The 26,279-nt window shown below is 37.5% G+C and overlaps 1 protein-coding gene and 1 pseudogene across 5 annotated transcripts in view; one reads left to right on the top strand and one right to left on the bottom strand.

The window, feature by feature from the left end:
• PPP2R2A (protein phosphatase 2 regulatory subunit Balpha) overlaps nucleotides 1–26,279 on the bottom strand; it is a 133,973-nt gene that overhangs the window by 54,601 nt on the left and 53,093 nt on the right. The window contains exons 1-2 of one of the 5 annotated variants that reach the window (XM_077152838.1): nucleotides 19,989–22,346; nucleotides 12,072–12,207 (exon numbers count right to left, since the gene is read on the bottom strand). The exons of 3 other annotated variants lie outside the window; for them this stretch is intronic. In XM_077152838.1, the coding sequence (XP_077008953.1) occupies nucleotides 12,072–12,087 (16 nt within the window). In that variant the 5' untranslated portion in view covers nucleotides 12,088–12,207; nucleotides 19,989–22,346. Of the gene's footprint in view, nucleotides 1–12,071; nucleotides 12,208–19,988; nucleotides 22,347–26,279 lie in introns of those variants that run through there. One more of the 5 variants, XM_077152837.1, reaches the window with a different exon arrangement.
• Nucleotides 13,197–13,514, top strand: LOC143677173 (small ribosomal subunit protein eS24 pseudogene; annotated as a pseudogene).

Genomic DNA, 26,279 nt, shown 5'->3' with positions numbered 1-26,279 from the left:
TGTTGATGGGAATGCAGCATGGCCCTCACTTTGGAAAAGAAAGTTTGGCAATTTCGTATAAATTTAAACTTTCACCACGAGACCCAGTGATCTCACTACTAATAAAATTAGTCATCTACACTCATGCAAAAATATTTGGAGCAGCTTTATTTATAAATGTCCAAAGCTGGGAACAACCCATATGCCCCTCACCTGGGGGAGTAAACACAATTTGGTATATATCCATACAATGAAATAAAGGAACAAACTACTAATAGGACCAACAGAGATAAAACTCAAAATATGCTATGCTAAATTAAAGAAGCTAGATTTATCTCTCTTTTTTTGTATGCTGTATGGTGGGGGTCAAAATTCAATCCTTATCCATGTGGCTATCTTGTTACTGCAGCATTATTTGTTGAATTAAAAAAAATTTTTTTTGGAAATGCATGGGACAGGAATCAAACCGGGGTCTTCCACATGGCAGACAAGAATTTTATCACTGAACTACACTTGTACCCAAAGAAGTTAGATTTGAAAGACTAAATCCTGTATGATTCCATTTATATGATATTCTAGAAAAGGTAAAAGAATAGGGACAAAAAACAGATCAACGGTTGCTAGGGGTTAGGAGTAGGCAGGGGTTGTCTGTTGACTACAAAGGGGAATGGGAGAACTTTTTAGGGTGATAGAAACATTTTGTGACGGTGGCTATATGATTACATGTTTTTGTCAAAGATTCAAGAACTGAATTTTTTAAATATTCAGGAACCCACAGTACTGGATGTTCTAAGGAGAAAAATCTGGCAAGAAACAGAAGTAAAACTTTCACTATTTCCAAATGACATGATCCAATATATAGAAAGTACTGAAAAACTGACAACAAAGATACTAGAGTTAATAAACAAGTTTAGCAAAGTTACAGGGTAGAAGTGCAACACACAAAAAGAGCAAGGATTCTATACACTAGTAGTGTGAGCAAGCTGAGGAGGAAATCAAGAAAAAAGATTACAATTAAAACAGCCTCTTAAAGAATCAAATATCAATAAATAAATTTAACCAAGGATATAAAAGACCTGTACACAAAAACCTACAAAACATTCCTAACGGAAGTCATAGAAGACCCAAGTAAAAGGAAGGACATTTTGTGTTCATGGATTTGAAGAACTTTTGTATCATGTAAACTATGAGATTGAAAGTTATGAAGATAAAATATGGGACTGTATAACACAGTGAACCTTGTACGTGATGGCTTGGATTAATAGTACAAGTATAAGAATGTTCTTTCATGAAGTGTAATAAATATATGACACTAATCCAACCTGTTAATAATAGGGTGGTATAGTGGAAAAAATACACCTAATGTAACCTATAGACTATTGCTAATAGTGCTATTTTAATGCTCTTTCATCAAGTGAAATAAAGGTACCACATCAAAACAAAGTCTCAAAAATAGGGGGTTGTTTTGGAACACTGCAGCTTTTTAATGACTTTCCTATAAACCTACACTTCTTTATATAAAAATATAAAAATTCTTGCCTTCTTGACCAGAAGTGAGGGGAAAAAAATTGTAACAAATAAGGTATCAGTGGCTGAAGGAGTTTAATTAGAGTCAAAAGGCTACTCTAGAGGCTATTCTTACAATAGCTTCAGTCAGACAGTGCTACTTATGGTTTGCCAAACCCCAACCAAAACCATTCCTGCCAACCCTAAAGAAAACCTAGGGCATTCTCTAGATTCTACAAAGGTTCCATGCACTATGACTACTTTCCAGAAACCTACAACCTCCACATGGGTTCCTAGGCCAGATAAGTCCTGAAATCCAGAGGGGCCAGCCTCTCCAGTACATCAATTAGTTCCACCCCCCTATTCCATATTATCTACAGCCCTTTTCAACATGAAAAAATAAGAATGGGCATAGCTCAAATAACCCTAAACATTGGGAGTAAGATCGAAGGAGAAGGTTGAGTTTTAACAGAGAAGACAGGATTTATCAAATGAGTATGACTGCTGAATCATTATCTTGATATTTCTTTTAGTCTCCAGTGTCTCTGAGCAGTTAGAAGTAAAAACCTAAAATTATGGAATTGTAACCCATACCAAACTCTGTTCTACAACTAACTGTTGTGGTGTGCTTTGAAACTTATGGAATTTTTGTATGCCATTTATCATACACACAAAAAAAGTTAATTAAAAACAAGAGGACTTCTGGGAAGTCTCTTGAGTGGCTCAAGATTAGCCCTGCTCCACACAAAGGTTGGAAAAGGGACAGGAGGGCGACTGAGGCAGTGATTCGAGAGTGTGGCTGACCTGAGACAGCCTTCTGCACCACATATGGTAGCTCTGGTTGTAGAAGCCAAGGAACTGAGAGGCAGAAGGCTGGAGCCTGGTGCGGAGACACGGAGCCCACAGGAGTGCACGGACTGGAGCACAGGACTAGGAAGTAAGCCAGGCCACATTCCTTGGGAGTGCTACCCTCACCAGCACAGCGCTGCAACTGGTGACTCACCCCACACCCCACATACCTGAACCCCATCACCCTCTCTCATTCCCTGTGCTCCAAGCACCCCCACCCCACCAGCCCCCAATGCACATACCTGCTCCCTACCCCACCCCAAGCACAGTCCAACTCACCTCTCCTGCACCCCTCCCTAGCACTACCTCCTCCTCCCTGTTCTCTGCAGGCTGTGGGCAGTGCATAAAGGCTGTGGGCACTAACCTCCATACGTAGGCTACACCCGCCCCCTGCTCATAGTGTCACACAACCTCACTCCACCCTCCCTGAGCTTAGCACATCCCTTTATAGCACTCCCAGGTCCATGCATGCATACAGGCCCCCAATCACTAGGCCACTTTAGGTGAAGTCCTAGAACTATGCAAATGCACAGCCCTCAGCTTCACTTTCCAGCTCTGAGAAAGTGCTGACCTGCACAGCCAGGTCACACCTACCCCTAATTCACAAAGGCATAATGCTGACCTGCTGTCACAGCTCTACGCGTGCGCACAAAGGGCCCTGTGCCTTAGACCAGCACACACCAGGGTTGCACCCCCAGACCGGTGCACCCGCCCAGCTACATCCACCCTGGCCACTGGGCACCCACTTTCATAAGCATCAGCGTAACATACCCAACCTGCACCCATACCTGCCCTGAAACAAATCTCCACATTGAGTGCTCCATCCTGTGCGCTGCTCCTTGCTGTGCAACCATCCTACAAACACAAAGCCTTAGACTACTGAAAAAAATCAGCTCCCAAAGTAAAACAATCAAGATATTTACATGCCACAAGACAGCAAAAGATCACTAAGCATATCACAATGCAGACACATATAGCCCTGCCTAATGACCAAATTAAAACGCCAGAGGAGACAGACATTGGAACAACTAATCAGAGATGTTCATACAACTCTACTTAATAAAGTAAGTGAGATAGCAAATGACATAAAGGAGAACAAGAAGACAGCAGAAGAGCACAAAAAGGAATCTGAAAGAATATATAGAAAAATAGAGGAAATCACAGACTGTGTTGACCAAATAAAAAGATTGTGCTGACCAAATAAAAAAACACACTAGAGACACACAACACCAGATTTGAAGAAACAGAAGAAGGAATAAGTGATATAGAGGACAGGATAATTGACTTTGAAGACTCAAAACAGCACATGGCAAAAAAGATGGAAAAAACGGAATGGGAACTCAGGGAAATGATAGACATAACAAAGCGCACAAATACAAGAATCACTGGTGTCCCAGAGAAGAGAGGAGCAAATGGCTAGGAAGAGTAGTTGAGGACAAGAATGGGGGGAAACTTTCTAACCCTCATAAAGGACATAAATATACAAATCAAAGAAGCCCAAAAACTATAAACAGAATAAGGCCTATTTGGATACTATAGTCAAATATTGAAGAGAAGCAGAAAATCCTGAAAGCGGCAAGAGAAAAATCTACTACATATAAGGGAAATCAAATAAGACTGAGTTCAAACTACTTAACTAGCACCCTGGAGGCAAGAAGGCAGTGGTATGATACATTCAAGATTCCAAAAGAGAAAGATTTCCAGTCAAGAATTCTGTACCCAGCCAAACTGTCCTTCAAAATTGAGGGAAAGATTAAGGTTTCCACCAACAAAGAAGTACTGAAAGAATCTGTCAACGAGAGACCAGCCCTACAAGAAATACTAAAAGGAGTTCTGCCCACTGGGACAAAAAAAAGACAGGAGAGGGAGGTCTGGAATAGGGCAAAGAATTGAAAAGTAACACTAAGGGTAACCTAAAGAATACAAAAAGAAAGAATGAAAAGAATATATAGGTCTGACATCAAGAAATGCCTTTTCAATCATAACTTGAATGTTAACAGACTAAACTTACCAATTAAAAGACACAGATTGGCAGAATGGATTAAGAAACATAATCCAGCTATATGCTGCTTACAAGAGATTCATCGTAGACACAACGATACAAATAGATGGAAAGTGAAATGATGGAAAAAGATTTCCATGCAAGTTGTAACCAAAAGAAAGCAGGAGTAGCTATACTAATATTGGACAAAATAGACTTTAAATGTAAAGACATCATAAGAGACAAAGAAGGGCACTACATTCTTGGTGAATTAAAGGGTCAATTCACCAAGAAGATAAAACAATCATAAATGTTTATGTTTCCAATCAAGCAGCTCCAAAGTACATGAGACAGACATTGGCAAAACTGAAGGGAACAACAGATGTTTCTAATCCTACGAAAGATGGTCTTCTGAAATTTTGAGCGTTGTAGCCCCTAGGGTTGGTGGAGGATGGAAAAAAAGGAACGGTTCTAACCCAGAATGTTCTTGTTTAGAAGTCACTTTCAGATTAACTGGTGTTATACATATGAAGTTTATTCAAGACTGCTCTGTACATAGTGGACAAACTAAATCCTTATTTGAAACATCTAGTTTGTTTCTAGATGTTTTTAAGCGTCCAATGTATGTTAAAAGGAGAAGTAGTAAAATATTAGTTTGTTAATAATGTTTTGCTCACATTCATAAAACATGGTGTCTTTTGGAAATGGGATCGTTAAACCTTATCTGTAAGCAGTATACTGCTGCCTATACACTACTTCAGTGGTTTGAAGGAGGTAGGAGGGAAGCAACTGCAAAAAGTAATGCTAGTGTGTTCAAACTTTTTCTATACGTTCTGTGCACTTTGTTTGGCTGTATGTAGTAGTGTATATATTGGACAAATGAGCCCTAATTTTGCAACATCTAGTCTGTCAAAGTTAAAGAGGTTGCATTGCAAAGTACAGTTAGTAAAATTAGCATGTTTTGCATACTTAGTGTTGAAATTCATTGGAAAGTTTTTCTGTAAATGACTTTTGGATACGAATTTGTTCAACCACCTCTAAGTATTACATTTGTCTGTACTTGTCTGCTGAACTTGTAGTGGAGAAAAAGGAGGAGAGAATGGTTTGAGGCCAAGATGGTCATATTCCGGAGATATCTCAAACTATAACCACTGTTATGTGTGTGCAATTATTTGTTTTTTAACAATACTATGTATGTAGTGGACAAGTAAGTTTTTCTTTTAAATATCTAGTCTTTCTCAATGTTTAGAAGTGCTTGATGTATTTTAAAAGAGACAGTAGGATAACACTGTAAATAGCTTTTAAACACTGACAGGAAATATTGTCTTTGGGAATGGAATTGTTAAACCACCCCTGAACATTGTACTCTTATATCTGTTCATTGGTTTGATGGAGGTGGGAGGGAAGAAATGGCAAAAGATGTTTTGTTAGAGTGTATTAGAAAATTTCTGATCATCCATTGCCTTGTATGTTATGTGAATTCATTTAACTTTGCTGTATTGTATATATTGTGTATATACTGGACAAATGGTTCCTAATTTTAAAATATTTAGTCTCTAGATACTAAAGAGGTTGCCAATGTATGACAAAAGTAGAGTTAGTAAACTAACACACTTTGTACAATTTGTGTTAAAATTCACAGAAAAGCTGTCTTCTGAAACTGACTTTTGGAAATGAAATTGGTAAAACTACATTTAAGTGACACCCATCGCCTGTAACTCATCCACTGGATTTGTGGTGGAGAGAAGGAACTGGGAAAAATGAAGGCCGCTATAGTAGACTGTTTCCATTTAGAAGACACTTTCAGATAAACTACATACATATAACAACGGTTTTATTTAACACTACTGTGTATACAGTGGACAAATTTAAGTCCTTATTTGAAACATTTAGTCTTTCCAGATATTTAGAAGTACACAAAGTATGTTAAAAGTAGAGGTAGTAAAATAACACATTTTTTAGATATGTTTTGTTAAAATTCATATGAAATATCATTTGGAAATGGTCAAACCACCTCCAGAGCAGTACATATTCTGTGCTGTTTCGGGGAGGAGGGAGAAGGAAGTGTCAAGAGCTCTATGCCAGTAAATCTATATAGCTGGGCAAGATAAACCGTCATTCTATATGTTCTGCACAGTTTTACTTTACTCGTAAACAGTTTATATAGTGGACAAATGAGCCCTAATTTTTATCATCTAGTCTTTCTAGATGTTAAAGAAGTTGCTAGTTATGACAGAAGTAGAGTTAGCAAACTATTATATTTTGTGTTAAAATTTATAGGGAAGAAATTGTTCTGAAAATGACGGAATTTTACTTGTGGAAGCAAAATTGTTAAAATACCCACTAAACATTGCAGATGTAACCACTGGGGAAAGGATTCTAGGCCAGAATGTTCCTATTTGGAAGATACTTCCAGATTATTTACTTTGTTAATATGTGTAAAGTTTATTCAATGCTACTGTGTGTACTGTGTATAAATGTAAGGCCTTATTTGAAATACCTAGTCTTTCTAGATGCTTAGATTTATACAACACATGTCAGAGGTAGAGAGTGTAAAATAATACTTCAAATATTTTTTTCTGTTAAAACATGGGGATGGCATTGTTCAACTAGATGCCTTGGAGTAATATGGTTAGGGAGTGGGAGTGGGCGCAGAGAAGGAAGTGCAAGAGTTCTTTGCATGTCAGTTGTTAGACAAATTCAGATTGTCTAACCATTGTTCTATACAGGCACTTTAGTTATTGCTGTGTATTAAAGGATAAATCTTAAGTGTCCAAAATACATTAAAAATAGAGGTAGAACTATAGTCCCTTATAGAAATGTTCTTGTATTAGTTCAGGAAGGACTGCCTCCCGGGAGTGACCTTCGTTCATCCACCCCTTGCAGCCACATGCAGTTCTGTGCTTGGTCACTGAAATGGAGAAAGAGGAAGGAGGGGAAGGGCAAAGGGAAGGGCAAAGGGAAGGGCTCTTGACTAGTATCTTCACATCAAGAAGACAGTTTTGGATTACAACCCATGGCTCTATGTACATTTTTTGTAAAATACTTGTGTTTACTGCAGATAAGATTCTTTATTTCACATTTAAGCATTTTAGGTATCTTGAGGTGACAATGTATGTATAAATGGTGGAGCCAGTGAATTAATAAATTTATAAATATCATCTTAATAATAGAATAGAAACATCTTTGGCACGGAATTGTTAAACCACCTCTGAGCAATATGCAGCAAGGACTTGTTCATTAGGTTGGCTGTGGAGGGGCAAAAGAAAGTGCAGGGAAAGGGATGTATGCAGATGTATTCATATTTTTTTTTTTGTATGCTGAGCAGTAGGGGTCACATTTCATTCTTTTTCCGTGGGAATATTCTGTCATTTGTTGAATTTCGGGGGTGTGGGGGTGTGGCGGGGTGGGGAGTACATGGACTGGGTATCAACCATTGTAGGTGCACATCTCTTGGCTGCACCACAGGAAAATGTTAAATAACTCAATGGAAACATACTTTGCTATTATTCTGATATAGAACTGACAATGAATTCTTAGATGCACTAAAAAAAATAAATAACACACATACAAACGTTAATGTCTTATTATAAAATGTTAGAAAATATTAGAAATATTAAATACTCAGCCAATATCTCACATTTTTCCTGAAATCCTCTCCTTTTTCATCTCTTTTCCTATAAGCCCTGGCTCTTTATTAATCATCAATCAAGAGCAGCAAGGCACTTACTTGGGGTTGTAGCTTCTGCTCTGCTATTAAGTGAGAATATGAGTAAAGCAGTAATGTTTACAGACTTCTCAACTATAAAGAAGCAAGGATAGCCTCTCTCTCCGTGTGAGGATTTCTCTCTCACAGAGCATATACAACACTTTGACACTTAAACTTAATACATGTAGGGGAGGAACAGAATAATGGTTGGAGTAAAATGCTTTTATTAGGAAATTTCTAATATGACAAACCAAAGACTTGAAAGGACAGACATCTGCAAAATCTGTGTATCTCTATCCATGGTCATTCTTCCACTCTTAGAGAACTCTTAATAAAAATAGATTCTGGATTTCTTTTATTACTATTATTATTATTACTATTATTATTTTTGTGCATGGGCAGGCACCAGGAATTGAACCCGGGTCTCAGGCATGGCAGGTGAGACTGCTTGCTGAGCCACGGTGGCCCACCCTGGATTTCTTTTTACCCTGGAATTCATCAATTATAATGAAAAACACGTTCAGTAAGTTACAAGCCAATCAATGGTAAGATCAGAAGGGAATTGACACAATGAAGGATGTTACTGTCTGCTCTGTTTAACTAGCACTACTCCTACAACAGGAAACCATGGTAGTGGAAATTCTCATATCATCTACCCACTAATACACTTTTATGACAAGGGTTTCCCCCATTTTTATATACTAACTAAACTGCAAGTAGTAATGTATATATACACATTTTTATAATTCTCCACTTTTCAAACACCACTTAATGAAAGCTATATAGCAGAAGTCACTGAGCTACAACTTTTTGCTTTCTATAAGCTCACAAAACTTTTAGATTAACAGAAGAGTTACAAAGATAGTAGAGAATCCCATACTCCACTCACCCAGTTTTTCCTATTTATATCTTATATAATACGGCATCTTAGCTACAACCAAGGAAGTAACATTAGCACATTATTACGTAAACTCCTGCTTTATTCAAATTTCACTAGTTTTCCCCTACTGTCCTTTTTGTGTCAGAAAATCCCATCCAGAATACCACATCATGTTTAGTCATCATGTCTCCTTAGCTTCCTCTGGTCTGTGACAACTTCTCAGCCTCTCCTTGTTTTTGATAACCTTGACAGTTTAGAGGACTAGTCAGACACTTTGCAGTATGGCCCTCAATTTGGAACCTGTCAGCAGTTTTCCTGATGGCTACACTGTCGTTACAGTTTTGGGGCATGAAGTCCAGATGTGATGTTCCATTCACATCAGATCATATTAAAAGGTTGGTTCATGCTATCAACATGACATCACTGATAATATCGATTACCTGACCTAGGCAGCATTTGCCAGATTTCCCACTATAAAGTCACTTTCGCCCCGCTTTCCCTTTGAAAGCATGGCCCACATTCAAGGGTGAGAGTTAAGCTCTACCTCTTTGAGTGGGTGTATCTACATAAATTATTTGGAACTTTTCTGTATGGGATTTTGTCTCTTCTTCCCCATTTCTTTATTCACCCAACCAATCATTTATCTATATCAAGGGACTCAATGGTACTCACTTCTTAATATGGGTTATAAACTAATATCACATAATTTATTTTGTTACTCAAATTGTTTCAAATTTGAACACTGAAAGGTCTTTCAGGAGGGCTTCTGTGTCTCTCTGACGTGTTTCCATCCTTTTGCTTTTTGAGCACTTCTGGAACTTTTTTTTTAATGTAATTCTCATATATTCTTAATATTACCACAAAACTAAACATTACTTCTTACCCTTCCATGCTATAGTTATATACTAATTTTTAAGAACTGAGTTCTCTTTGTGAGTTCTGAAGAAGTATAAACATTGAGAACAAAAGGAATAACCACAGTAAAGGCTGTAACCATAACAATTCTGGTCCCTGGAGAGCATGGGACTATGCCTAAGAATTCTGTCCTGGAATAGATTTCTCATTTGAGGTTCTAAAAGTTAAGAAACTGGTTGTGTTAGCTTTCTTAGAAGTTCAACATATGCCCACAACTTGAATTTCATAATATTAATCCTCTGGTACTTGTTCTTTTCTTTCCAGATGTTAGAATAGGGGAAGAGTGGGTGGAATCACAGCAGATGCATTTATTATCTTTATCTGTTAAATTCAAGGTTTTTCTGTCAAAACATTCTGACATTTAATAGGGCACAAATCAAATCTCATTTTGATCTAGTTTTTCTCAACACTTACAGCTCTCATTAAGAAACATGCTATTGTAAGAATGTGTTTGTATGTGGATATGTTTCATAAATTAAAAAAATTAAAAATTAAAAAAAAGAAGCATGCTACTAAATGGAAAATTTAAGTTGTCTATTATATTACCACAATAAAGAAAACATAGAGTTGTATAACAGAAAGAGTGACTCAATGTAAATTATAGACTTAGTTTAATTCCAGTAACAATCAGTTTATCAATAGTAACAAACTTACTACAATAATGCAAAATGTTGATAGAAAAATCACAGAGCGGAGGAAGTATATGGGAACTCCATTTTCTGCATAATTTTTCTGTAAACCTACAACTGCTCTCAAAACTAAAGTCTATTAAAAGAAAAATAAACATGTTATCTTGTTTGGATATATGATCTATTTTCATGATCTTTTTCATCTTTCATTTGTACTATATGCTCTATATAGCAAATAGTGAACTTTAGAATTGGCCCACATAGCTAACTGGAATATGATTAATCCAATTTTCTTCTCAAAGGGTAACTAATTACTCTCCAACATGAGAAAATACATTATGGGACACTTCATCTATAAAAATGCCAATTTCTTCCCCACAGACCAGTATGATGATTTTTTATCACTGTTGACCTCTAGAGGGAGCTCAAAGTACTTGCTATTTGTTCCAAAGTTCAGGCTATTCCTTCCACAAAAGCATGGGTAAATTCAAGATTTAAGAACATCCTATTATGGCACCCTGAAGAACCCGTTAAGTCTTGTTAAGTATGTACCATTCATTTAGGAATCTTTTCCTCCAATGAACTAAATAAAATAAGGTTCGGTCTGATCACCTGCTCCTGGGGAGGAGGCCTCGACCATATCATTTCTTCCTCTTTCCCTTCCATGCTAACAGTATTAAGCCTCCTGTGAAGCTCTCTCCAAACATTCTCTTTCCCACTTGGCATTAACTAGGGCATATTGCTCCAGGCTGAGAGGCTGAAGGAAGGATAGCTGCAAGCATTGGGGCAGCGACTGCTTCTTCTTGCCAACTTGTTACTTTTAGTGCAGCAGACCAGTGCCTTTTTTATGGCATACCATACATAAAACATAGAATATAATATTGGTATAAAGATATGATGAGGCTGATCATGTTTGCCAAGGAACTTTTTAAAGGCCTTACTCAGTCACCTATCCCCAAGAGCTGAGGGATCATTAGCTCTTAGCACATTTGTAACATTCTCAGAGTCACATTCTGTAGGGAACTTCTGTACGATGAACCTGAAGTCAGATGGTCAACCCCCCACTTTTTCACTGTCTGTGTGACCTTGAGGAAGTAACTCAGACCCTTTACTTTGCTTCCTCATCTTTAAATACCTTCATCTCATGGAATTCCTATGAAGGTTAAAAACCATTAAATGGAAAGAAACAAGCCTTGTATCAGATACACATTAAGCACCCTGCTAAGAAGATTTCTGCTGGAGTCTGGGCTTTGCCACAGAAATGAGAAACAAACCTTTAATCTTATTTGTTTCTAGGCTATTCAAATTAATCTAGAGGGTCCTCAATAATCTTAGTTTAGCATAAAACCCAAGCTAGAAACAAAATGTTATACTGCCTCCCTCTGCTTCTTTATATATAAACTCACAGAGGCCTCAGGTAAAAGCATGACTCTCTTGGCCAAAATATTACCTCAATTTCACTATGATTTTCCACAAATGGTTTACAGAGAAATTTCCAAGGAATAAAGTAAGTGCTAACAGCCTGTATAATAATCTTTCTTCAGCCTCAGATTTGGAAAACAGGAATATGTTTTGTTAGGCTCAACAAAGACCACTGGCTACTGATGCTCATAAAGAACCTACATTGCAATGTTGCCATGAAAGTCAGGGTCCATAGGGTAATTTCCAGAGATGTGTTCTGGAACCAGTCTCCCTTCTTTTAAACTTGTTCCTGGATAATCTGATATGTTTGGATAAAATGGAATGGAACCATACCTTCCTGCAACAAAGAACAGAAAGATAAACAGTTGCTAATACATTCAGTGTACAGGTGTGATCTTAACAGACAGCAAGCCTCAGTTGTATAAATGTTAAGTATTGTAATAGGAAAAAGAACTTTAAAATATACTGTTTTAAACCTAAGTTGTCATCTTTGTTGGACATTCAATCAATTTTTAACTATTCATAATTAATGATCCCACAAAGCAAATCACCTCATTCAGCTGCCTTATCAAATATAACGCAAATATGGAAATCATACAAACAAGTAGCACTGCACAAAGCTACTGTATCTATACATGCCTTAAGATATATTTTTTTTGGCATGGGCAGGCTCCGGGAATCGAACCCGGGTCCTCTGGCATGGCAGGTGAGAATTCTGCCACTGAGCTACCATTGTACCACCCACGCTTTAATATATTTTTATAACCAGAATATCATTAATAACTGACTAAAATCTTTTCAAACTATGATTATTATGGCCATGATAAAAGAACCAGAAAGTACTTCACTGCCTATTTGTTTCAGTAGCCACACCCAAATCAAATTTATTTTCTGATAGGATTCTTCCACTTCACCTCCAGAGTCCACAAAGGGGGGAAATATTTAAAAAAAAGCCAAACAGATCTTTAAAGTATGTTAAAAAAAATTATAGGCTGTCTTATATTCTGGGTCAGCTAGAAGGAAAAATCTGAGATGGTATGGAGGTCCATGACAAACTCTAGGATCTGTCCTGTAACTACTTGTTGAAGAGTGCTTTGAAAACTATTGCTTCTTTCTTGGTTTTGTATACATTTTACATTATACAATAAAAAAAAAGTAAAAAAAAAAAAATTATAGGTTCTATTCCAAACACAAAAGGGAGCCACTGAAGAATCTTAAGTAGGAATAATCCAATTAGATGTGCATCTCAGATGACTTGAGCCACAGTAAAGAAGACTGGGAACTGGGCTCTTTTCCTCCCTGGCTGCCTAAGGATCACCCACCATCATGAATGACACGGTAACTACTGGGACAAGGAAATTCAAAACCAACCGACTATTTCAGCAGAAACAAATGGTCACCAATGTCCTTCACCCTGGAAAAGCAATAGTATCTAAAACAGAAATTCAGGAAAAACTAGCCAAAATGTACAAGAGTACACCAGATGTCATTTTTGTATTTGGATTCAGAACCCATCTCAGTGGTGGCAAAACAACTAGCTTTGGCATGATTTATGATTCCTTGGATTATTCAAAGAAAAATGAACCCAAATACGAACTTGCAAGACATGGCCTGTATGAGAAGGAAAAGACCTTAAGAAAATAGCGAAAAGAATGCAGAAATGAAGAAAGTCAGGGGCACTGCAAAGGCCAATGTTCATGCTGGCAAAAAGTGAGCTGGAGACTGGATAACAAAGGGGTAAAGATTTTTCAGTGACTTGATCTGTGATTGTACAGATTTTTAACCAGACGATTAATAAAACTATAAAAATTATAGGCCTAAGAGTCACCCCCAAGAGAGCCTCTTTTGTTGCTCAGATGTGGCCTCTCCCTCCAGACAACATGACGAGCAGTCTCACTACCCTCCCCCTCTCTGCATGGGACATGACTCCCAGGAGTGTGGACCTTCCTGATAACATGGGACAGAAATCCTGGAATGAGCTGAGACTCAGCATCCAGGGACTGAGAAAAACCCTAGAATGAGCTGAGAATTAACATCAAGGGATTGAGAGAACCTTCTCGACCAAAAGGGGGAAGAGTAAAATGAGACTAAGTGTCAATAGCTGAGAGATTCCAAACAGACTCGAGAGGTTACCCTGGAGGTTATTCTTACGCATTAAGTAGATATCACCTTGTTGTTCAAGATGTAGTGGAGAGGCTGGAGGGAACTGCCTGAAAATGTAGAGCTGTGTTCCAGCAGCCATGTTTTTTGATGATGACTGAACAATGATATAGCTTTCACAATGAGACTCTGTGAATGTGAAAACCTTGTGTCTGATGCTCCTTTTACCTACCATATCAACAGAAGAGTAGAACATATGGAATAAAAATAAATAATAGGGGGAACAAATGTTAAAATAAATTCAGTTTGAAATGCTAGTGGTAAATAAAAGCGAGGGGTAAGGGGTATGGTATGTATAACTTTTTTTCTCTATTATCGTTTTATTTCTTTTTCTAAATCGATGCAAATGTTCTAAGAAATGATGAATATGCAACTGTGATATTAAGAATTACTGATTATATATGTAGAATGGAATGATATCTTATTGTTTTGTTTGTTAATTTTTTTTAATTAAAAAAAAAAAACTATAAAAATTAAAAAAGAGGAAAGACTGGAGACCAGGAAGGAGTTTACTTCAGAAACCTCAGTAAGCAATGATAGTGATTCTGAGCTAGTATTACTGTAATACCATTTTAAAGAATTAAAATGCACTTTATACTGCATCAGGTATTTAATCCTCACCATAACCCTATAAAATAGGTTGTATTAATACATCCATTTAGATGAAGAAACTAAAGCATGGAAACAAAAGAGAAGACAGAAGTGTACAGACTTGAAAATATATTTATAATGTATATAAAGCAAGGACTGAGCATTGATAAGGTGTGGAGAGATAAAGATGAAAGCAATAATGATGCCTAACAAGCAAACTCACTGCCCTCCCCCTCTCTACGACATGAGTCCCAGGGGTGTAAACCTCCCTGGCAACGTGGGACAGAAATCCTAGAATGAGCTGGGACTTAGTATCAAGGGATTGAGAAAACCTTCTCAACCAAAAGGGGGAAGAGAGAAATGAGACAAAATAAAGCATCAGTGACTGAGAGATTTCAAACAGAATTGAGAGGTTATCCTGACACATTATAAAGATACCCTCTTTTTAGTTTAAGGTGTAATGGAGAGGCTGGAGGGAACTGTCTGAAAATGTAGAGCTGTGTTCCAGTAGCCATGTTTCTTGAAGATGATTGTATACTGATAAAGCTTTCACGATGTAACTGTGTGATTGTGAAAAACCTTCTTCTGATGCTTTTTTAATTTTTAATTTTTTTTAAACATAACATACAAACACGAACATTCTTACCACATGATCATTCCATTCTCTGTATATAATCAATAACTCACAATAGCATCACATAGCTGTACATTCATCACCATGATGATGCTCCTTTTTATCTACGCTATGGACAGATGAGTAAAAATCATGGATTAAAAATAATTATAGCAGGGGAAATGTTAAGCAAATTGGGTAGAGGGAAATACTGGTGGTCAATGAGAGGGAGGGGTAAGGGGTATAGTACTATGGGTTTCTTCTTTTTATTTATTTTTCTGGAATGATGCAAATGTTCTAAGAAATGATCATGGTGACGAATATTCAACTATGTGATGATATTATGAACCACTGACTGCACATCAAGTATGGAATGTTCATATGTTGAGAATGTTCATGTTTGTATGTTGTTTAATTTTATCAATAAAAATTTTAAAAATAAATAAATTTCTAAACTCTAATAATAATAATAATAATGATGATGATGCCTAGGTTCTCACACTGGCTGAAAGTGTGCAATGTCATTAACAGACTATAGATACATTTACATTAAGTATTATTTAACAGCATCAAATGGTGGGTACAAGTGCAGATTAAAGAAAAAGTTAAAATCCACTGGCTAAATAATCCAAATGTCAGCTTTAAGAATGACTACTAAAACTTAACCAAAAAGAATGCATCACATAATTTTTCAAAAACTAATTTTACTTCAGAATTTTTTTAATACTTTCCTTCTCAGTTTGGGTAGGTTAGTTAGCTCAAGGTGATAATTTCCTGATCTTACATTCAATTGTATTTCAACTGAAATTCACTGTCTCCACTATACTTTAATAATTCTATAATCATGTTTTATATACAACATTAAATATTTTCACATTATTCCATTTTCAAAGATACAATGTCTCTCACGAATCTCACTAAACACCATAATTAAACATTAAAGGTTTTCTCCACTTACTTGGACTAAGTTTACTCCACTGATTCTTAAAACTGGTCTTACTCTTTATAAATTTCATGACTTTATGTTCTTTTGATCATTCTAGAGAGTCACACCTCCAACAAATATTTTAATAAGCATCTACTATGTGCTAGACACTATTCCTAGATGCTAGGGATTCAACAGAATAGAAGATTTCACAAAAATCCCTGCCCTCAAGGGTGGAATTAGGGAATAGGGAGTCCAAGCTTAAAATGTACAGAGCTCCTATTTGGAACAACTGAAGTGTTTTACAAACAGATGGTGGTGATGTTAGCACAACATTGTGAAAACAATTAACAGTACTGAAATATACATCTTATGTGATTAAAAGGAGAAATGTTAGGTTGTGTTTATGGTAATACAAAAAAAATTTAAAAACCAAACCCATGGAACTATACTACATTAACAGTGAAGCCTAAATTAAACCATGGACTATAGTTAAGAGCACAATTATTAAATTGTGCTTTCATCAACTGTGACTAATGTACCATACCAATGCAAGGCGTTAATAACAGGGTGGTATGAGAACCCCGCAATTTAGGTATGATTCTTCTGTAAATTTGTAACTTCTCTAATTAAAAAAAGAAAAATCCCTGCTTCATGGATCTTATTCTAGTGATGGAGACGTATTATAAACAAATGATTAACAGATATAAAATATAACAGGCAAATCTAGGTGCTATAAAAATATAAAGCACAGTAAGATAACTGAAAGTAATTGGGGGGTGGGGAGGACATTTCAGGTAGGGTGGTCAGAAAAAAGGCTGAGGTTGTGACTTTAGGCAGAAGCCAAATGAAGAAACAGGAGCAGGTCATGTAAATTTATAAAGTACTCCAAGCAGAAGACCTGAGTGGGGATGAGCCTGGAAAACTAGATAATAGCAAGAAAGTCCGTAAGACTGCAGAACATTCAAGAGAAGCGGTGCTAGAGAAGACTGAAGCAGTTAGCTGAAGCCGGATCACACAGGGTCTTAGGCACCATGGTAAGTGGACTGTGGACTTTTGTTGTGCTAAGAAGCTACTGGGGAGTTTCTAATTTTTGTTTAAAGTGATTACTATATCATGTGAGAACAATACAAAATCTTAAGAAAGAGATCTGGAAGTTAATGCAGTAGCTGAAGCAAGAGATGAAAACTGTCTGAACATGGGTGCTAGCCATAGAGAAATGGCTGAATTCAGAAAATATCCTAAAGATAATGCTGGCAGAACTTTCTGATGGATGGAAACATCAAAGGATGGTTTTGAACCAAGCCAAATTGGAGAGAATGGCACTGCCATTCAGTGAAAAGAGACACTAAGGAAAGATAGGCTTGGGGTAAGAAGGGAACCACAAATTCCATTTTGGTATCTTTTGGTGTGGATTCTGACTAGTCATCTAAGTAGAAATGCCATATAGGTGTTTAGATGTATCTGACAGGAGTTTGAAGAAAAGGAGATATAAATTAAGGCTCTTCTATTAACTAATAGAAGATACTTAAAGTTATGTGTCTGAAGGAACTACCCGTGCGGTAGGAAAAGTTTTTTCTAGAAGCCAAGCAAATAAAGTATTTCTAAAAGGAAGTGCTGATCAACTGGTACCAAAAGGTGCTTAGAGATCAAGTAAGACTAGGGCTGAGAATTAAGCCTGGAGATTTTTTTAGGTGATTCTGACAAAGGTGATTTCAGTGGATTAGTCTCCCTTAAATGAAAGTTGTTTGCTGTGCCCTGATTTTGGAGTTGACACAGGAGGAACAGAGCTCTGGAGACAAACTGTCTAGGTTGAAATCATTGTTCTGACAATCTGAAATTTGGAAATAATATTTGCCACTGATGAAGATTTTCTCCCCTAGTTGTGTATAGCCTGAGTTATACTGGGAACTGGATGGAGGAATTAAACAAACAGGACTCTGAAGTTGATTCATCATGCTTTTGACTTGCTGACGTAGTTGGTGTACTGAAAGTAGTATTCTTTCAAGAACTGTTCTTCAGTGGTAGAATCAATCACTGAAAACCTTAAAAATGCCATTTTATTGCCCAGCCAATTTGGGATTCTTAGCTTCTAACAGTTTTCTCTTTGGAGTTCGCTAGATACCACTCTACCATTTTCTGGCACTGCCCAACAAAACTGTGATAACAGAAATGCTCCACTCTATATTGTCCAATATGTAGGCACTAACCACATACAGTCATTGAGCACTTAAAATGTGGCTAGTGCAGCTGAGGAACTGATTTATTTTAGTTCATTTTAATTAACTAACATTAAAAAACCACATCGCTAGTGGCTACTACATGGTATATCTTTTTTTTTTTTTTTTTTAGCATAGGTGCTGCCGAAGCAAGCACTTTCTTTTTTTTTTTCTTTTGCATGGGCAGGCACCGGGAATCGAACCTGGGTCTCCAGCATGGCAGGCAAGAACTCTGCCTGCTAGGCCACCATGGCCTGCTACATGGTATATCTTAACATTCAAAAATTTCACTACGATATTCTAGGTACAGATCTCATTTGCTTTGTCTGGTATTCACTTTAGTTAAGTATAAGAGAATATTATCAACAGAATTTACCACCTGAGGGCATTCGAGAATCGTAAATGAATTTAAATGCACCAAATACTTGGCACATAAAAAGTGTTCAATAAATGTTAGCTCTCTGGGCTCTTTTGATCTACTCTCTCTGGTTCAGAACAACTTTAATTTTCTCTGACTTAATCTTTTACCCATTTGTCCTGACCTTTTACTCAACTTGTATTATACCCAGAATCTATTCTCTGTGTTTTGTATATTTTTGTCATAATTTTCACATTATTTCTTTCTTTTGAATTGCTATAACCTTCCTCCAAAAGTCAAGAGTTGAGTCACATTTTTCACTGAAGAACTACTTCTTGCTGATTCTGTTCTTTTCAAATACTCATGAGCCCCTTGAGATTACTAATTAGTTATTCTTTAAATTTCAACATTATCTCATTTCTTGGAGTAAATCTGTTTCACAGGAAATCACTAGCTCACACTGCTCCCCTTCTTTAAGACTACTGAGTGTGTATGTGTCTATCTTTCTGTTTATTCAACTTTAAAGATAAAGGTTTATGTTTACGTAATATTGGGAATTGTGTTGGGTTCGATCAGAAAATGCTTAGATACAAGTTTTAAATTTTTCAGATCCAAAGGGGAAAATATTTACAATGCTACTTCCTGCAGTAGTTCTCTACTGCTGCCTAACACATTACTCCAAAACTTAGCAGCTTAAAATAAACATTTATTATCTCACAGCTTCTGTGGGTCAGGAATCTGGGTACAGCTTAGCCAGAGCCTCTGGCTCCAGGTCTCTGAAAAGGCTGTAGTCAATGTGGCCAGGCCACTGTCATCTCAAAGCCTGAGTTGGGAGAATCCCCTTCTAAGCTCACCCTTATGCTCTCTCTCTTTCACACACACAAACACACACACACACACACACACACACACACACACACACACACAGCTGTTAGCCCGCATCAAGTCTCCGTTGGCTGTTGACCAGAGACACCAATTCTGCCACATGAACTCAATAGGGAAGCTCACAAAATGGCAACTAGTTTCCCTTAGAGTAAGTAAGTGCAAGGAGCCCAACAACGAAGCCCAGACCTTTTTGCAGCTCAACAACGAAGCCCAGACCTTTTGGTAACCTAATCCTAAAAGTGGCATCCCATCACTTTAGTCATACTTCTAGAAGCAAGTCGCTACATCCAGGCACACTCAAGGGGAGAGGATTACATAACGACATGAATATCAGGAAGTGGGGGATCATCTCAGCTTAATACATTACCTTGGTCAATTTATAAATTCAGTAAGTAAGATGTAGTCAGGTAACAGGGTTACAGACCAAATGAAAGCAGTTTTAGGGCAGGGAGTTCCAACTTTGTGCTTCATGAATAATCTCTTCCCTGCCACCAAGGTCAGTCATTCCCTCTCCTGTTGGTCCCTGTCTCCTTGAAAAGAGCCATTCTAAGCAGTACCATTCAGTTTTTTAATTCCTGCTTCAAAATACCACACCAACTAACTGTCCCATGGCCCAGCCCTTCTATTCTAGCTCTGGCTACTCCCCTCAAGGGCTTCTCAACCACATAACTGAACTTCAGTAAATACTTCCTTTACTATATTTCTTATTTGCACTGTTTCCTGTCAAAATTCCTTTTAGTTATGGCACCCTTCCATGGTTTCCAAGGACACTGAACACTCCCCATTATGCATGCTGGTCATTTCAGTGTGTGTTTGTCTGTTTCTTTAACACATGGGATTAGATCACCATCCTCCACGGAAGTCAACACAGCCATTTGTTTAAGTAAGGTACTTCATACATTCTTTAAGATGGTCTTGATAAATATGATAGGAAATGCTTGTTGGTTTTTCTAGCCAAATAATTCAATTCTATTGTCAGATAAAACAAAGATGTTTTAATCTATAACATCAACTCCAGGATATTTTCTATTATGGTAATTTAGGTAACAAAATTTTGATTTTAAAAATAGCAATGTTATATTACGGTGGCGAAGGCATGTCTATTTACTTAGGTTAGACTGTATGATGTGCTAATAAAACTGTTTAAAAATGAACAAAGAGAAACAAGTACTAGAGAAAATATGGAGAAAGAGATGCACCTATTCACTGTTGATAAGGAAGCTGAGAGGTGCAGCCCCTCCAGAGAGCAGTCTGGGGGTTCCACAGGAGCCTAGAAGTGGGGTTGCTATATGATCCTGCAACCCCGCTGCTAGGTATATGCCTGGGAGAACTGAGAGTGGGGACATGAATGGTCATTTGCAGACTGTGGCTTACAGCAGCAGTGTCACAGTTAGTAATAGATGGAGCTAGCCTAAGACTACAAAGACTAAGGGAGGAAGGAGGGGCCAAGATGGCAGCTTAGCAAGGTGCACGTTTTAGTTCGTCCTCCAGAACAACTACTAAATAACCAGAAACAGTACAGAACAGCTCCCAGAGCCACGATAATGACCAGACACACAGCATACCCCAGTCTGGACCAGCTGCGAGTCTCCAGAACCGTGAGTTCCCCAAGCCGCAGCGGCCAGTGCCCACCCCCCACAGGCGGCTTCCCAGAGGGAAAGAAAAGAAACTCTAATAGTAGCAGGGACTGAGTCCAACCAAACACCAACTGTGACATTAATAAACAAAGTCTGACTACTAAAAATAGGCCCCCAGCTCAGGTGAACCTGGTCAAGGTGGAGGTCGCTTATTGGGCTAACCGAAAAAGAGGGAAGGGGACAAAACGGAAGTTTTTGTGGCTGTTTCTACGGAGGCTTGGCTGCCTCTGGATTCAGCTGTGGGACTACTTGGGCTGCAATTGCTCCAGGCATAGGCAGAAACAGACTGCTTTCAGGGCTGTCTCCCACCTGTTCCCCAGGGGAGGGGTGAAGCCCAATTTAGGTGGAATCCCTCTCTCAAGGAATTCAGACCCCAGGGCTAGGCAATTTGAAGCCATTAAAGCCAGCCTACAAACTCTCCTCTGTCTCCACCAAGCCCCCAGCAGGGAGAGACTTCCAAAGTTAAAGGAGCCACAACATCGTTTGCTGGTGGGACCCACAGGCAGACAAGCGTCACATACTGGGCAGGATAAGAAAAACAGAGCCCAGAGACTTCACATGAAAGTCTTTCAACCTGCTGGGTCTCACCCTCAGGGAAAACTGACACAGGTGACTCCTTCCCCCTGGTAGGAGGCCAGTTTAGTCCGGGAAAACCCGGCTGGAGTCTGTAATACCTATTTAGACCCTCCTAAGGGCGGGGAGAGAAAAGGCACCCTTACAAGCAGGGCAAGAAACAAGAAAACAAGAACTGAAAAATTAAACTCTGTTAAACAAAACTTAAGCTAGAGGCCCAGAAAAAGCTGAACTGAAGGTCAAAAAACAGACAGACAACAAACTCATCTAGCAAGAAAACCCTAGGTAGGATAAGTGAAAGCAATCTCCAGAATCAACTAATTAAGGTAATTAAATGTCTAGACGCCAGCAAAAAATAACAAATCACACCAGGAAAACTGAAGATATGGCCCGGTCAAAGGAACAAACCAATAGTTCAAATGAAATACAGGAGCTGAAACAACTAATTCAGAATATACGAACAGAAATGGAAAATCTCATCAAAAACCAAATCAATGAATTGAGGGAGGACATGAAGAAGGCAAGGAATGAACAAAAAGAAGAAATGAAAAGTCTGAAAAAACAAATCACAGAACTTATGGGAATGAAAGACACAGTAGAAGAGATGAAAAATAACAATGGAAACCTACAATGGTAGATTTGAAGAGACAGAGGTTAGGATTAATAAACTGGAGGATGCAACATCTGAAATCCAAAAAGAAACATAAACTATAAGGAAAAGAATGGAAAAATATGAGCAGGGACTCAGGGAACTGAATGACAATATGAAGCCCACAAATATATGTGTTGTGGGTGTCCCGGAAGGAAAAGAGAAGGAAAAAGGAGGAGAAAAACTAATGGAAGAAATTATCACTGAAAATTTCCCAACTCTTATGAAAGACCTAAAATTACAGATCCAAGAAGTGCAGTGCACCCCAAAGAGAATACATCCAAATAGACGTTCTCCAAGACACTTACTAGTCAGAATGTCAGACGTCAAAGAGAAAGAGAAGATCTTGAAAGTAGCAAGAGAAAAGTAATCCATCACATACAAGGGAAACCCAAAAAGACTATGTGTAGATTTCTCAGCAGAAACCATGGAGGCGAGAAAACAGTGGGATGATATATTTAAATTACTAAAAGAGAAAAACTGCCAACCAAGAATTCTATACCCAGCAAAATTGTCCTTCAAAAATGAGGGAGAAATTAAAACATTTTCAGACAAAAAATCACTGAGAGAATTTGTGACCAACAGACCAGTTCTGCAAGAAATACTAAAGGGAGCACTAGAGATTGATACGAAAAGACAGGAGAGGTATGGAGAAGAGTGGTATAGAAAGAAGGAAAATTAGATATGACATACAAAATACAAAAGGCAAAATGGTAGAGGAAAGTACTACCCAAACAGTAATAACACTAAATGTTAATGGATTCAACTCCCCAATCAAAAGACATAGACTGGCAGAATGTATTAAAAAACAGGATCCTTCTATATGCTGTCTACAGGAAACACATCTTAGACCCAAAGATAAACATAGGTTGAAAGTGAAAGGTTGGGAAAAGATATTTCATGCAAATAACAACCAGAAAAGAGCAGGAGTAGCTATACTAATATCTAACAAATTAGACTTCAAACATATAACAGTTAAAAGAGACAAAGAAGGATACTATGTACTAATAAAAGGAACAATTAAACGAGAAGACATAACAATCATAAATATTTAAGCACTGAACCAGAATGTCCCAAAATACGTGAGGCAAACACTGAAAAGGGAAATAGACACATCTACCATAATAATTGGAGACTTCAATTCCCCACTCTCATCAATGGACAGAACATCTAGAAGAGGATCAATAAAGAAACAGAGAAGTTGAATATTACAATAAATGAGCTAGACTTAACAGATATTTATAGAACATTACACCCCACAACAACAGGGTACACCTTTTTCTCAAGTGCTCATGGATCATTCTCAAAGATAGACCATATGCTGGGTCACAAAGTAAGTCTCAACAAATTTAAAAAGATTGAAATCACACACAACACTTTCTCAGATTATAAAGGAATGAAGTTGGAAGTCAATAATAGGCAGAGCGCCAGAAAATTCACAAATACGTGGAGGCTGAACAACACACTCTTAAACAACCAGTGGGTCAAGGAAGAAATTACAAGAGAAATCAGTAAATATCTCAAGGCGAATGAAAATGAAAACAAAACATATCAAAACTTATGGGATGCAGCAAAGGCAGTACTAAGAGGGAAATTTATTGCCCTAAATGCCTATATCAAAAAAGAAGAAAGGGCAAAAATTCGGGAACTAACAGTCCACTTGGAAGAACTAGAGAAAGAACAGCAAACTAACCCCAAAGCAACCAAAAGGAAAGAAATAAAGATTAGAGCAGAAATAAATGAAATTGAGAACATGAAAACAATTGAGAAAATCAATAAAACCAGAAGTTGGTTCTATGAGAAAAGCAGTAAGATTGATGGGCCCTTAGCAAGACTGACAAAAAGAAGAAGAGAGAGGATGCAAATAAATAAGATCAGAAATGGCAGAGGAAACATAACCAATGACCTCACAGAAATAAAAGAGGTAATAACAGGATACTATGAACAACTTTATGCTAATAAATACAACAATGTAGATGAAATGGACAACTTCCTAAAAAGGCATGAACAACCAACTTTGACTCAAGAAGAAATAGATGACCTCAACAAACCAATCACAAGTAAAGAAATTGAATCAGTCATTAAAAAGCTTCCCAAAAAGAAAAGTCCAGGACCAGATGGCTTCACATGTGAATTCTATCAAACATTTCAGTAAGAATTAGTATCAACCCTGCTCAAACTCTTCAAAAAAACTGAAGTGGAGGGAAAGCTACCTAATTTATTCTATGAGGCCAACATCACCCTCATACCAAAACCAGGCAAAGATATTACAAAAAAAGAAAACTATAGACCAATCTCTCTAATAAATATAGATGCAAAAATCCTCAACAAAATTCTAGCAAATCGAATCCAGCAACACATTAAAAGAATTATACATCATGACCAAGGTAGGATTCATCCCAGGTATGCAAGGATGGTTCAACATAAGAAAATCAATTAATGTAATACACCATATCAACAAATCAAAGCAGAAAAATCACATGATCATCTCAATTGATGCAGAGAAGGCATTTGACAAGATTCAACATCCTTTCCTGTTGAAAACACTTCAAGGATAGGAATACAAGGGAACTTCCTTAAAATGATAGAGGGAATATATGAAAAACCCACAGCTAATATCATTCTCAATGGGGAAAAATTGAAAGTTTTTCCCCTAAGATCAGGAACAAGACAAGGATGTCCACTACCACCACTGTTATTCAACATCTTGTTGGAAGTTCTAGCCAGAGCAATTAGACAAGAAAAAGAAATACAAGGCATCAAAATTGGAAAGGAAGAAGTAAAACTATCACTGCTTGCAGATGATATGATACTATACGTCGAAAACCCTGAAAAACTCACAGCAAAACTACCAGAGCTAATAAACGACTACAGCAAAGTGGCAGGGTACAAGATCAACATTCAAAAATCGGTAGTGTTTCTATACACTAGTAATGAACAATCTGAGGGGGAAATCAAGAAACGAATTCCATTTACAATTGCAACTAAAAGAATAAAATACTTAGGAATAAATTTAACTAAAGAGACAAAAGACTTATACAAAGAAAACTACAAGAAACTGTTAAAAGAAATCACAGAAGACCTAAATAGATGGAAGGGCATACCATGTTCATGGACTGGAAGACTAAATATAGTTAAGATATCAATTCTACCTAAATTGATTTACAGATTCAACATACTACCAACCAAAATCCCAACAACTTACTTTTCAGAAATAGAAAAACCAATAAGCAAATTTATCTGGAAGGGCAGGGTGCCCTGAATTGCTAAAAGTATCTTGAGGAAAAAAAATGAAGCTGGAGGTCTCATTTTGCCTGACTTTAAGGCATATTATGAAGCCACAGTGGTCAAAACAGCGTGGTACTGGCATAAAGATAGATATATTGACCAATGGAATCAAATAGAGTGCTCAGATATAGACCCTCTCATCTATAGACATTTGATCTTTGATAAGGCAGTTAAACCAACTCATTCGGGACACAACAGTCTCTTCAATAAATGGTGCCTAGAGAACTGGATATCCATATGCAAAAGAATGAAAGAGGACCCATATCTCACACCCTACAGAAAAGTTAACTCAAAATGGATCAAAGATCTAAACATTAGGTCGAAGACCATTAAACACTTAGAGGAAAATGTAGGGAGATATCTTATAAATCTTATAATTGGAGGCGGGTTTATGGACCTTACACCTAAAGCAAGAGCACTGAAGAAAGAAAGAAAGAAAGAAAGAAAGAAAGAAAGAAAGAAATGGGAGCCCCTCAAAATTAAACACTTTTGTGCGTCAAAGAACTTCCTC

This window comes from Tamandua tetradactyla, chromosome 3 (assembly GCF_023851605.1).
Source record: "Tamandua tetradactyla isolate mTamTet1 chromosome 3, mTamTet1.pri, whole genome shotgun sequence".
In the NCBI taxonomy this organism is placed as follows: Eukaryota; Metazoa; Chordata; class Mammalia; order Pilosa; family Myrmecophagidae; genus Tamandua; species Tamandua tetradactyla.
Note: the sequence above shows the minus strand (reverse complement) of the source record. Positions and strands in the feature narration are given on the sequence as shown.